The following is a 14,645-nucleotide window of genomic DNA, read 5'->3' as shown; positions in this document are numbered from 1 at the left end:
CTCCTCTCCTCAACTCTGTATTGACATGTTTGTGTTGTGTTCCAGACATGTTTGTGTTGTGTTCCAGACATGTTTGAAGGACAATGTGCAGTTGTTGAACTGTGTCGGGGAGGCCAGGTTCTATGATGGCCAGTATAATCAGGCCATGGCAGTCTTCCAGAGGGTAAGTACACAGAAAACACAGAGTTTTGCATCCTCGATAGTCAGTGGTGTCATATCTCTGTTATATTTTGACAAATACTTCATTCGCTACTATTGGTTTTGAGCACAAGTTGAATGAATTCCATTCATACATGCGGAAACAGTTGCTTCTTTAGCAAGTCGAGTGCCATGAAATAACATGCAATTTATTCGTCTATGTTTAAAGCTTTATAATAATAATGCTAATTTTGGCATCCTAGGATCCAACACAATGCTACTTCTGGCGTTACATTATTACCCTGACAGAATTGTACTTTCGAAGCCGCTACTAAGCGTTTCACACCACCGTATAGGTCCGCACATTCGCTTGTTAGGTACCCATTTTAAACAGCTGGGTGAACTGAGTGCTATGTGGACTAAGTGCCTTGCCCAGGGACACACACAGTATGAGACCCAGGTCACAAACGTTTGGTGTCTCCACCGGGATTCGAACCCGGGCCTTTGGCATGAGAGGCCAGCATGCTATCCACTACACCACGGTGCTCCACTGATGTATACTACAAGTTACATAACAGGGTTTTCTCTAACTAACTATATATGATAGTGCACGAGGGCAGGTCCTTAGGCCTGAAGGCGAAAACCACTGAAAACCACTTTTGTTTTCTGACCCACAGCTTTTTGTTTTCTGCTAAGGTCCTTATGAAAATACAGCTTTCTGATCAGGACCCACAACTTTTTAGGGTTCTAGGTCCTTAGGCCTGCAGCTCTTTAGGGTTAAGGGAAAACACTGCATTGGTGTATTGTTTCATATTGTTTCAGGTACACGCGTTAGATCCACTAGTCTTGAAAAACATGGACCTCTACGCATTCCTTCTTAAACGAGAAAAGAAATTCAAGGAATTACAAGGGTGAGACGAAGTCATTTTAACATTTCAGTTTGTGATACAACACTTCATTCAACAACATAACTACCATCTATAGGCGTGTAAATAATCATGCCAGAACCAGTGACTGATACTATGAGCACCATTCCACACCATCATGCCCAGGTTGTGGGGTGGGTTTTATCAAAATTGATAACATCGAATATCTGCATCACTTCCCTTCCAGATTAAGGTCACACGTGAAGTACTTAAAATAAAGCTAAAAGCAATCTTAAACCTCACTCACTCCATGCTTGTCGTAAGAGGCGACTGACAGGATCGGGTGGTCAGGCTTGTTTACTTGGTTGACACATGTCATTGTATCCCAAGTGCATAGATCGATGATCACGCTGTTGATCACCAGATTGTCTGGTCCAGGGCCCTGTTTCACAAAGCTCTTGTAGCGCTACGACTACATTAAGTCAATGTTACAGCATATTAGGTACGATTGCTATGAGAAAATTTACGAGATCTTAGGCTTACGAGAGCTTTGTGAAACGGGGCCCTGACTGTGGCATTAAACTCAATCACCCAAACCCACTCACTCATATTGCCTACAGCAGATGTCTGGAATGCCTTGTTTTGTGTTCTGTGTTTATATTTAACCTGTCAAAAGTAAACTGTCAGAAATACTTTGACTATATGTTTTATCCTTGGTGTTGCATTATTCAACAGGCTGGCTCAGCAGCTGATGTGCATCTCTGATGGTGCCACTGAACCGTGGGTTGCCATGGGTTACTATTCTCTAATGTGCATCACAAAGCCCAAAGAGAGGGCGGCAAGAGCTGTGTACTTTGCTCAAAAGGTAACCACAATTTCATTACAGTTTGCTCATGGATCTAACATTGTAATGGTACATAACAAGACCATGGTGTGACAAGATAGTTGTTACTCGATTTGAAATGGATGCGAAAGAGCTCAACCAAGCACGCATTCTGAAACTGCAATATTTAAAAGTCAGGGTGACATATTGAGAATGTGAATTTATTTCAAACTTCAGAACCTAGTTTTTACATTGTTTATCACTGTTGAAGCACATCAAATAAAGCTGTGTTGCTTGTCCTGTGTCCTGGGATCTGTGAAGATCTGGGTTAGAATTGTTTTTTAGTAACCCATGCTTGTCGTAAAAGGTGACTAACATCATCGGGGTGGTTAGGCTCGCTGACTGGGTTGACACATGTCATCGTATTCCAATTTCATAGATCTATGCTCATGCTGTTGATCACCTGATTGTCTGGTCCAGACTCGATTATTTACAAATATTGCTGACTGCGGCATAAAACCAAACTCACTCACTCACTCCTGTGTACTGGAGTCATAGATCTCCCAGCTACTGTTGTTGGCATCTTGTTTTTGTCCAAATGTAATGCATATACCAAAATAGATTTTTATTTTATCTATATCTTTGTTAAGGAGTACTTTGCGTTTCTCTGAAATCAAAAAGGGCTCAAGATGTTTATAGACAGGTTAAGAAAAGCTGTAATTACAATGCAGAGCGGTACAGATTTCGCCTTCAAAAAGGTGTCTAAAAGTTGTCATGAAGACCAGCAGATTTAAAGCCAGCCTGAAACTATGGCTGATTCTACTTCTCAACAGTACAAGCTATGATTCACTTGTGTTGCAGGCGTATCAGATAGATCCCAGGTCTATACAGGCTCTCATCCTCAAGGGTACAGCTCTGCTAGAACTAAAGAAGATTCAGGATGCCACACTTCACTTCCTGGAGGCTGTCCGACTCGCTCCACATCGATTTGAAGCTTACAATGGTAAATACTGAACATATCCTGTATGCTGTTCTGTGTACCATTAACATATGTCACAATGTCACTGTGACTGTTTCAGGTCTTTTAATGACATTTAGAAGTGATTCACATAAGGAAGAGAGTTTTATGGATGTCAGTTTTATGTTATGAAGAACACAATGTTTTGGAGTACAGAGCTCCAGATAAGATTTAGCTCATATGGGTACTGTACCAACTGTAATTTTTGGAGTGGGTATTATGAATGTTGAGTGGGTATTTCATTTTCCGTTACCCACTGCTTTCAAAAATGTGCGTATTTCAGTCATTTTACTCACCTAAGTATTATGTGACTGAGTAAGTTTAAGCAGGTATACTCTGCCTAATATCATACCTTATCAAAACCAACTTAAATATAATGGAAATGATTTCATAAAAATATCACTTATCCAATACTGACAGTACAACACTAGTCCTATACTAACAGTACAACTTGATAGCAATCGATGTCTTTTTCATTACGCAAGCGATTTTTATAAATATATTCCGTACGCATTTGTTTTAAACTTTTTGTGTATCTAACATTTTAAATGCGTAATTGGTACGCAACAATTATTTTTCAATGCGTAATTGGAAATTTTCTATGCGTATTTTACCCGGATACGCAGCTTATCTGGGCCTCTGAAGTATATACTGCTTCGTCTGAAACATTGTGTTCCTCATAATCAAGAAGTTGACATCCATAAACCTCTCTTCCTTGTACCTTGTATGTTATAGAGTGACCATTTATCATATTTTACAGCAGCTTGACCTGTGTACAAGTTATGGGCATGGGACCTGGGGGTTGATAGTGGGAACATCTTGTTACCATGACTACAAAAGGAATGACAAGTCTTTATTGATGATCAACTTCTTTATTGTACAATAGCGATGTTTCGGTATTTATAATTATACTGTTTTCAAGTATGGTGCGGATTACCACTTCTCCATGTAGACGGGGAATGATCTGTTTGAGAGGCATTCTAGAAGTTGTAAACAATAGGAATGACATTCTTTATGGATGATCAACTTCTTTATTGTACAATACCGACCTTTCAGTATAGATAGGGGCCCATGGGTAGCCTAGTGGTTAAAATGCATAGAAATTTCCTCGTCATTAATAATTTTTGCAAGACCCAAAGGTTCGAATCCCCACATGGGCACAATGTGTAATAGAAAAAGCCCATTTCTTAGTGTCCCCTCACCGCGGATGTTGCTGGAATATTGCTAAAAGCGTGGGTTTAATTAGTATGAAAAAGGCAAACTCAGTCAGTCTGTCAGTAAGTATAGATACTTTACCATTTATAATACTTTTACAAGCATAAAGACTTGTTGTTCCTGTCACCTACAACTTCAGCAATGCCTCTCAAACAGTACATGACTAACAAGACATATGTTATAGTTCATTTTGATCACAAGCAATATTCTATCATCAGGCTAATCCCCATCTGTGAATTTCTTTTTGAAATTAGAATGCCACAATGATTTTAAAGTGGGTAAAATGTTGAATTATGAAACCTACATGAATGTGTAACAATAAGTATTGTGTAATACAGGTGTAACGTCAAATATCAGGGCCCCGTTTCACAAAGCTCTCGTAAGCCTAAGATCTCGTAACTTTTCTTGTAGCATTCATACTTCCTAGACTGTAATTGACTACGATTGACTTGGCGATAACGAGGCCCCGGACTGAAAGCTTTCATGAATGTTGTTATTGGGGAGGCCTCCCGGACTGCTTCAAAGCTTTGTGAAACGAGGCCCCGGACTGCTTCAAAGCAACACTCATGATACGGATGTTGTTATTGGGATGCTAGCCTCTACAACATTGACTTACGATAGTCGTGGCGCTCTGGCTTTGTGAAAGCTTTGCTGCAACACGAGGCCCAGGACTGCTTCAAAGCAACACTCATGATACGGATGTTGTTATTGGGGATGCTAGCCTCTACAACATTGACTTACAATAGTCGTAGCGCTACGAAAGCTTTGTGAAACGAGGCCCCGGACTGCTTCAAAGCAACACTCATGATACGGATGTTGTTATTAGGGATGCTAGCCTCTGTTAAAGATCTGTTTCTGTTTCAGGTCTCATCGAGTGTTATCTCTCCAACAACAAAATCAAAGATGCTCTCAGTCTCTGTTTAAGATCTGGGCAGGGCGGATGATACGTACACATGGGAACAGTGCGAGAACGTTCACTGTACGTCGTCGTAAACAATAGTGTAATATATATCAATACAAAGTCATTGTTTTATGTAAAATGTAGGCCTCTCTTGACAGTATGAGGTGCAAGCTGGCTAGTGACCTTCCTTCAGGCTTTCTCTCGTTATGTTTTCCGGCAGTTGAGATTCAGGTTCAGAATAGGTCCTCCGCAGTGTATGCTGGTGTAAGTGCAAGGAATTAATTGGGTTGTCATGCTCGGTGAATTGGTTAATAATGTGTCTTCATACCAAGACGATCTAACCGCTTCCGTGGTGTAGTGGTTAAAGCGTCCACCCGGAGAGCGGGTTCGATCCCCGGTCACATCATACCAAAGATGTTAAGATCGGGTATTTGGTCCCCGCATGGCGCTCGGCATTAATGGGCACAACAAGGACTGGTCGGCTGGGAGTCAGTATAATGTGTCCGAGTATGGTATTCATGCTTAACTGCGGCATGGTATCTCAGTGGGCTAGCACTATAAAATGAGCTAAGTCTGGGCTAGTACAAGCAGCCATGCATACACATACACACGCATGCACGTCGTCATATAAGCGAAATAATCTTAAGTACGACTTTAAACCCAATTTCACCTCACCTCACCTCACCTCACCCAATTCAACTGGGGCGTTGGGGTAGCCTCTGGGTTAAAGCGTTGGCTTGTCGCGCGCCTCCGGGTTCATCCCCACATGGGCTCAATGTGTTACAGCCCATTTCTGGTGTCCCCAGCTGGATATTGCTGGAAGTATTGCTAGAAGCGATAAAACTGTCCTCAGTCAAATCAGTCAGTCACCCAATTCAACTAGCGCTGGCTGATTCTGGGCATTATCTCCATTTCATCCCAAAGCGTGCTCAATGGGGACAGGTCGAGTAACTGGCTAGAATGGAATGGTCTGCTGTCTCAGGAAATCTGTCACAACAGTGATCTCATGTTGTTATCTTGCTGAAGCGTGATGTTACATCTGTCCTTGAATGGATGACATGAGGCCCAGTTGATCTCATCCTGTATCGCCAGACCTGTGATTGACATTGACAAGTTGTGTCCAACCATAACATGTGATGCTTCCCCAACCATAACACTGACACGCCACAAAATAGCGCTCACTCACAGTCTGTACACGCTTGCTCTGCCATCTGAGCTGTCCAGATGAAATCTCGACTTCGTCAGTGAACAAAACACATTCCCAATCCTGTCTCCTGCACCATAGATGATTGTTTGGTCCTGACTTAACAGGCTTATTTACAGGGGTGGAAATAACCCATTGGCTGGTGTCAAATAATTTGTATATCATACTACTGTCCAGTTGACTGGTTTTGTTTAAAAATCAAGAAGAAACAGAATAGTGGAAAAATTATCAGGGCAAGTGATTTGTTTACAATAGCAATTATAAAGTTATTTCCACCCCTGAGGTGTCATGTTACTGAGTGTGGTTTTAAATAAGAAACAAACATTCTGTTTACAGTTAATTGTTGAAAGGACAATGTGTGAAGTCCATGTACCACTTCTGGTGGACTCAAGTTGTTTTTATCATTCCATTATATTCCTAATCTTTAATATGTTTTGTGTGCTGTCAAACACCACACACTCAACAATATCCCAGCAGTGACCCGAATTAATCTGTCCCGACAAGACATCAATGTTTGATATGTGCAATGCTCCATATTGTCAATACAGTGGTTTTAAACATATTTATTTCAAAGGAATCCCTTTGGTAAGCAAGCATTATGTTGCTTATCTGAATACGCAACTCGAATACAGATCAATTATAGATATAATGATAAGGTCGGGAGAAAAACATGATATTAACAAATGATAAACAATGGCTTTCTGGAAATGTAACAATCATAAACTGTACAATAGCGACTTTTAGCGTTAGAGCCATTAATGTGTCTGGAAAATATTAATAGTAAGTGCAATTTCGTTTTACTATTACAACACAAATCTACCTGTCGGTACAATGACATAAACTAGTACAAGTCCACAGACATACACTGTGCACGCCATCATATGATCCTTGAACTGCAAGCATACATTGCTCTTTCACCTTAAACCTTGAACCCTGACAGGATCATCTGAAGTTTTAATGCATGGGACAGTACTACCGTGAGATGTTGCATATCTGTAGATACTGAGGTATGTCTTGTTTCGAACATTAGTTCTTTAGTATATTATTGGGTAAAGTGATTAAGTTATATTATTTGGAGGATCTTATGTTTCAGCTGTATGCATCTGTGTTGTCAAAAGATCCAAATATGATATCCAAGGTAGGTAACTGTGTTCTTCTAGCTCCTAGCCATGTATATCCAATACTTTGCAGCAGATAGTCAGATAGAAAGTGATTGCATTAAGTCTTATTGTTAAGACTGACTGACTGAGTTTGGTTTTACGCCGCTTTTAGCAATATTCCAGCAACATCACGGCGGGGGACACCAGAAATGGGCTTCACACATTGTGCCCATGTGGGGATTCGAACCCGGGTCTTTGGCGTGACGAGCCAACGCTTTAACCATTAGGCTACCCCACAGCCCCTATTGTAAAGAAGCCACACTACATACCAGTTCATCGTTTGCCCAAAATGTAAATGTGACATCTTTTTTTTCATGTTTATATGGGTCATATTCATCACCAAACAAGGGTAGTAGAGTAGCCTAGTGGTTTAAGCATTCACTCATCATGCCAAAACACGGTTCGATTCTACACATGGGTACAATGTGTGAAGCCACTTTGTGGTGTGACAAAGCTGCATTGCTAAGAATGGAGTAAAACCACTCACTCACTTACTCGCTCATCACCAAATGAAAGTTTCGTGGCTTTTGATTTGGATCTTAAGAAAAGTTTTGGGGATGATTTCCGAATCTGAATAACAGCTGTTGATGAAATTAGACAACTGATTGTATACTGGGGCGGTGGGGTAGCCTAGTGGTTAAAGCGTTGGCTCGTCACGCTGAAAACCCGGGTTCGAATCCCCACATGGGTATAATGTGTGAAGCCCATTTCTGGTGTCCCCTGCCGTGATGTAGCTGGAATATTGCTAAAAGCGGCGTAAAAACCAAACTCAGTCAGTCAGTCAGATTGTATACTGTAACTGTGTGTTAAGTGTTCTGTATGTGTATGATATTGCATGGTTGTATCCAGGCTAAGCCCTATCTGGAGAAGGCGATGAAGATGGACCCGTCATCTCTGGACCCTGTGTACAACATGTGTGAGATCCTGGCCCAGGAACAGCAGCATGATCGGGGCATAGAACTGTGAGTTGACATGCACAGTACTTCTGTTTTCAAATACTCGTGTATCTATTGTTGTCTGATTGTGTGTTGGACCCGTGAAGTTCGGGGGTTAGAATTGATCTTCAGTAACCCATACTTGTCGTAAGAGGCGACTAACGGGATCAGGTGCTCAGGCTCGCTGACTTGGTTGACACATGTCATCAGTTCCCAATTGTGCAGATCAGTGCTCATGCTGTTGATCACTGGATTGTCTGGTCCAGCCTCAATTATTTACAGACAGCTGCCATATAGCTGGAATATTGGTGAGTGCGGCATAAAACTAAACTCACTCACTCACTCACTGATTGTGTGTTGCCACTCTCCTTGAACACAGAGGCAGTGGGTTAGACTAGTGGTTAAAGCGTTGGCTCGTCACGCAGAAGACCCGGGTTCGAATCCCCACATGGGTACAATGTGTGAAGCCCATTTCCGGGTGTTCCCCGCCGTGATGTTGCTGGAATATTGCTAAAAGTGGTGTAAAACCAACTCAGTCAGTCAGTTGTTGAACACATGGGATGCAACATGTCTCTACTTATTCAGAATGTCAGAAATAGTATACTGAGCTTGTAGGTAAGTGTTGTCTGATATTGTGTTGTAAGCCTCCATGAATAGTGTGAAAGGTATATCTGCTTTTCTATCGCAACATCTATGCATTGTGAAAACCCTGTCTGTACTTATTCAGAACGACTGGGCGGTGGTGTGGCCTTGTGGCTAAAGCATTAGCTCGTAATGCCGAAGGCCCGGGTTTGATTCCCCACATAGGTACAATGTGTGAGGTCCAATTGTGGTGTCCCCACGCCGTCATGTTGCTAGAATATTGTTTAAAGCTCACTCACTTTTCAGCATAGCATCTCAGATTTTCAAATCATCAAATTGAATTTTGAATAAATAAATAAAATAGACAGAATGACAGACATAGTTTATTGAGCACATTAAAATTAGTTCCTGCTAAATGGCCTCATTTGCATATTTGTTACCAAATTTATCAAAGTTGCATCCCAACACTATGATGAAAACACTTATGTACTAATGGCGTCGCCTCGTCTTGCAGTCTCCAGAAGCAGCTGGAGAGTCACTCTACCGGCCGACTACATCAGCTGCTGGGGGACTTCCTGGCCCAGACCAACAGGATACAGGAGGCCATGGACCAGTACATCATCACCATCACGTAAGTGCAGCAGCAGGTGCCCAGTAGTGTGGCTGGTGTCCCCCTAACTGTGATATTGCTGGAATATTGCTAAAAGTAGGTGTAAACTTCAAGCTTAGAGTCCTGGTGTTGCCAGCACATGTCTGGAGGTACAGAGCAAGCTGTTAGGCACATGCTAGTGTTTCCAGTAATCGTCACACTTGCCTACAGGAATTGAATTCCAAACAAAAAATCGCTTGCTAGTGTCTGCAGTCTGTTGTGTCAAAAGCCTCCATTTCCAGGTTGTGCGACATCTCTTGTGTCAAAAGCCTCCATTTCCAGGTTGTGTGACATTTCTTGTGTCAAATGCCTCCATTTCCACATTGTGCGACTTCTTTTGTGTCAAGTGCCTCCATTTACAGGTTGTGTGACATCTCTTGTGTCAAAAGCCTCCATTTCCAGGTTGTGTGACATCTCTTTGTGTCAAAAGCCTCCATTTCCAGGTTGTGGGACATCTCTTTGTGTCAAAGGCCTCCATTTCCAGGTTGTGTGACATCTCTTTGTGTCAAAGGCCTCCATTTACAGGTTGTGTGACGTCTTGTGTGTCAAAGCCTCCATTTACAGGTTATGCGACATCTCTTGTGTCAAAGCCTCCATTTACAGGTTATGCGACATCTCTTGTGTCAAAAGCCTCCATTTACAGGTTATGTGACATCTCTTGTGTCAGGGGCGGTGGGGTAGCCTAGTGGTTCAAGCGTTGGCTCGTCACGCCGAAGACCCGGGTTCGATTCCCCACATGGGCGCAATGTGTGAAGCCCATTTCTGGTGTCCCCCGCCGTGATATTGCTGGAATACTGCTAAAAGCGGCGTAAAACTAAACTCAGTCAGTCAGTCAGTCAGTCTCTTGTGTCAAAAGCCTCCATTTCCAGGTTGTGTGACATCTCTTTGTGTCAAAGGCCTCCATTTACAGGTTGTGTGACGTCTTGTGTGTCAAAAGCCTCCGTTTACAGGTTGTGTGACGTCTTGTGTGTCAAAGGCCTCCATTTACAGGTTATGCGACATCTCTTGTGTCAAAGCCTCCATGAACAGGTTGAATGTTATCGGTTGCAGGATGGAGCCGCTGAACGTGAAGGCTCGTGAGGGAATCGAGCGGCTGGAGAAGGACAACGACATGGGCCTGGAGGGAGGCTACGACGTGGAGGTGGAGATGGGGGGAAGTGACAATGATGTGAGTGATGACGACGTCATCTGAATAATTGTCTTCATCAAGAGAATTCATTCCATTTGAAAACACAGACTCTGTATAACTCTTAGAAAATCTTTAAGCAGTTGTCCCTAAAGGAATCTCATTACATCAATGGATGAATCTGTGTCAGATGCTTCTTCAGATGCATCAGCTCAATGTTAGTTATGGCCAGTTGTGCTTTTTGATCAGACTGGTTATCAGGGCCATATTAGATATGATCAACCTGTCTGAATTAAACTGTAAATGATCTATGACATATTTTCACTCCTCTCATCTGTGTAACTTCATAACATTATCATTTGTCAAAGATGACGCATGTTGTTTTGGAACTTGAACAAAAGGCTTGACTTAAATATAAAACCATACTCACTCACTTTGCTTATGATTCTCATTTGAATTCTAATGTTTGTGATTCTCATGATTTCTCCATTACATAAACTGCTGTTTAGAATTCACAATGATTGTGGTCAATTGAAAAAACTTCTCTTCACCTAATTGGTGAGAACTACGTGATATGATGTCATTAGTGGTTAGTGATGTTACATGACATGGATTCATTTGGGCTGTGATCCAGAAGGTGATTGCAAACTTTGTGATAAACTTCTGACAGCATTTGCGCTACAAACACATTTTGGAATCAGACCATGATGTGATGGAAATTAAGCATGCAACTCAACGGGTCTTTGCAGAAACCTTAGGGACCATTCATAATTTATGGCTAGGGGGGTGATGATGATTTTAAGAGAAGCGTGGGGTGAGGTTTGTCACCTATTTTCTTCTGCTGAGGTATGGGAGGTCTTCAATTTTGGAAGTTTGTACACATGAACCGGGGGAGGGGGGTCCAGTCCTTTTGTACATATACATATTTAAAATTAATGCTTAAAACATATGGGGAGGGGGTCACTGATTTGGTACATGACAGGAGGGGTGGGGGGTCACATACTTTGTACATAAGTTTTATGGGGGGGTCACTCACATTGTACATGCTTCTCTGTAAAAATCATCATCACCCCCCCTAGCTATAAATTATGAACGGTCCCTTATGTTGAGTGTTTAAAAAGTGTTGGGTCCCCACATTTATTACAATTGCTATTCGAGCACATATTCTTTTTTACAATAAATATCACATACAGTACTTCAGTGAAATTTTTGTGCTGGATTGACAGTTCATGCAATTTTCTTCATTTTAAGAGCTATTTATGCAAAGTTTGCAGACCTATTTTTTTTTTTTTCATTTATGACTTCATAACTGCCAAAACTATCGAAGCCAGTTCTTATGAAAAAATATATGTGTCAACAACAACATTTTTATAATCAACACAAAAACCTGATACAAAATCAGTGATATCGTTTGGCAAGAGTAGTGTTACACAAGCCCTGCCCATTTGGTTATCAGCCAATCAGGAGACAGTAGTCTCGAAGGCCATGCATGGCCGTTATGATTCTTTTTCAATTTATGGAAACATAGGGAGATATCGCTTTGACATTTGTACAATGCCCTGACATCATCAATTACATGACTCACAATGCTATGACGTCAAAACCTTGATGACGTCACAATTCTATGACGTCGCTGCACAGCAAGTCTGATGGCAGTACTGTGTTCAGAGATGTACATTTTTCATTTAAAACTATTTTGATGATAAATATAATATCACCCTCGTGTCTTCTGATGTCAAATATATCAACACTCGCTGATAAAAGTGAAAATATCCTGGGCAAGCCTCGGATATTTGTAACTTCATCAACTCATGTTGATATAATTTATATCAGTTTACTCTTGGGTGAGATCTCTATATATACAGTTATAAGAAAAATCAGGTGATCCTTACATATTTTGAGTGGTATGCATGGCTTGACCATGGGAATAGGATTGAATTAAGGATCCTTAGCATTTTTGAGTAGTATAAAGAATAACCCATTTGAAACGCAGAAATACAGACTTTCTGTTGCTCGTAAATGAATGCTGATAGCCGTCGCGAGACAGTCGGGTGTGACTCCATTCATTATCACGTGACAGATGCTCTATGATTCCTCGTATCTGATTGGTTATTGTCTAATTGTGTGTTTTGTTTGCAGGCTGACTTTGAAGGCAGTGACATGGAGAGCACTTGGTCCGAGACTGACTTCAGTTAACATAGGCTCAACCCTAGTCATTTCCTCAGTGCTAGTTCTGTGTGTGGACCCTGCAGACAGGGATGGAGATTAACTTGAAAACCTAAAACCCCACAGGGCTCATGTTGTTTTTTCTCTTGATAGCTCTCCACAGGGGCGGATCTCCCCCCAAAATTTTCCCTGAGGAGCATTTCCCCTTAACCTTTGGACTTGGTGATTTGTGTGCGCAGCCCCAACCCAACCCCACAACCCCCTCCGCCCAACCCCTGCTCCGAAATCCTAAGTGTGCCCCTGTTCCAAAATGTTGATGTTCTTTTAGAAAAAAAAGTCTTTCGATTTTCAGTCCTTACAGATTTCAAAACATGTGCCAAAAGTTTTGCCAAATATCAAGCACAGTGATTTGATAGGGTGAATACACTAAATGTATAATTTACCTTGTATTAAAAATCGAATAGACGATGGGCTAGTCGAATTATAATTTGGTTAGCCCAAGATAATTTCTACTAGCCATGGTCCTATGGGCAAGCGTTAATTTCCATCCCTGGAGCATACAGGCATAAATGGCAAATCAAAACAGCATATTGTTAGAACTTACATCTCCGCTGCTCAATCAGTAATAGACATTTAACTTGTAAATTATTGGGCTGTTTTTGCCTTGTCTGTTTTGTTGATGTTTAGATTATATTCATTGCTGGTATCACTGCATTTATTATCTTGTGTGGTACTTTTTCAATAAGCTTCGGAACCCAGATGGTTAAACATGCTGAGTACAGTGTGGTTATACCGTACGTTATTGTTGTATATCTGACGTCTGCTTAGGCTTTTTGTTTTGTATAAGTTGGTTTGCGAAACTGATCATGACACCTTCCGAGATTAACTACCATTTGTAGAGGTGTGACGATACAGAAATTTCACAATACGATACGTATTGCGATGTCTTCGAACAATACGACTCGATTCGATGCATATCATGATATGCTAACTTTCGTTATTTTCTTTAAAAAAGGAGGTTTTTTTTAGCAAGTAACAGTGTAAATTTTGACATAACCGTCAATTATTAGTGAAAATTAACAATTTTAAGGTCAATGATACATATCACATGCGAAAAAAAGTATTGATATATTTATCGTCAGATGAAGTATCACGATTATCTATACTACGATATATCATCAGCTCTAACCATTTGACTGGTGGCTCCTGAAACAGTGTTAGAGTTCCTGATGCAAATTAATGCCTGATTGAAAAACTTTTGCCGAAATGTTTTTGTAGCAATACTGAAATATTGTTTTTTATAAGTTGGTTTGCAAAACTGACCTTGACATTATCCAAGATGTCATCACAACCTTTTGACTAATGGCTCCTGGAACAGTGTAAGAGTCTGAAAATTAAATCCCGATTGAAAAACCCGACTTTTGCTGATAAAACTTGAAGCAATACTAAATGTAATAGAATGAACTGTCAAAAGGGTAGTGGGTAGCATAGTTGTTGAGGTGTTCACTTGTCAGGCTGAAGGCAGAGTTCGATTCCCTACATGGTTACAATGTATGAAACGTAATTCTATAGCTAGTATGCTTCTTGGTGATGTTGCTGGATTACTGTTGAAATAACCATACCCCTTCACTCTTCTGCTACACATGAACCTAATATGCTACAAATTAATACGTTGACTGTCTATCACGAGTATACTCGTATCAATTCTGGTCGAATTTGCCACTACAAGTTATCTCATAGCTACATTTTAACACAAGTTTCACATGTTGGCAAAATAGGCACAAGAAAATAACGTCTCCTGGCATTCTTTGAAACCACCAGGAGACGATTGCTTCTTGTGCCTATTTTGCCAACATGTGAAA

General features: G+C 41.1%; 1 protein-coding gene across 1 annotated transcript in view; it reads left to right on the top strand.

Moving 5' to 3' along the window:
* Window positions 1-13,742, top strand: part of LOC124268940 (anaphase-promoting complex subunit 7-like) — a 28,411-nt gene extending 14,669 nt beyond the window's left edge. The window contains 11 exon segments of the mRNA XM_046703963.1: window positions 68-163; window positions 961-1,049; window positions 1,740-1,869; window positions 2,689-2,830; window positions 4,925-4,989; window positions 4,992-5,039; window positions 7,259-7,303; window positions 8,175-8,287; window positions 9,357-9,473; window positions 10,542-10,659; window positions 12,757-13,742. Of these exon segments, the coding sequence (XP_046559919.1) occupies window positions 68-163; window positions 961-1,049; window positions 1,740-1,869; window positions 2,689-2,830; window positions 4,925-4,989; window positions 4,992-5,039; window positions 7,259-7,303; window positions 8,175-8,287; window positions 9,357-9,473; window positions 10,542-10,659; window positions 12,757-12,813 (1,020 nt within the window). The 3' untranslated portion in view covers window positions 12,814-13,742.
* Window positions 13,743-14,645: the final 903 nt, after the last annotated feature.

The sequence above is a fragment of the Haliotis rubra genome, unplaced genomic scaffold, assembly GCF_003918875.1.
Source record: "Haliotis rubra isolate DU_JTF1 unplaced genomic scaffold, ASM391887v1 Scf1405, whole genome shotgun sequence".
NCBI lineage: Eukaryota > Metazoa > Mollusca > Gastropoda > Lepetellida > Haliotidae > Haliotis > Haliotis rubra.
The sequence above is the reverse complement of the archived record's forward strand: the minus strand, read 5'-3'. Positions and strand labels throughout refer to the sequence as shown.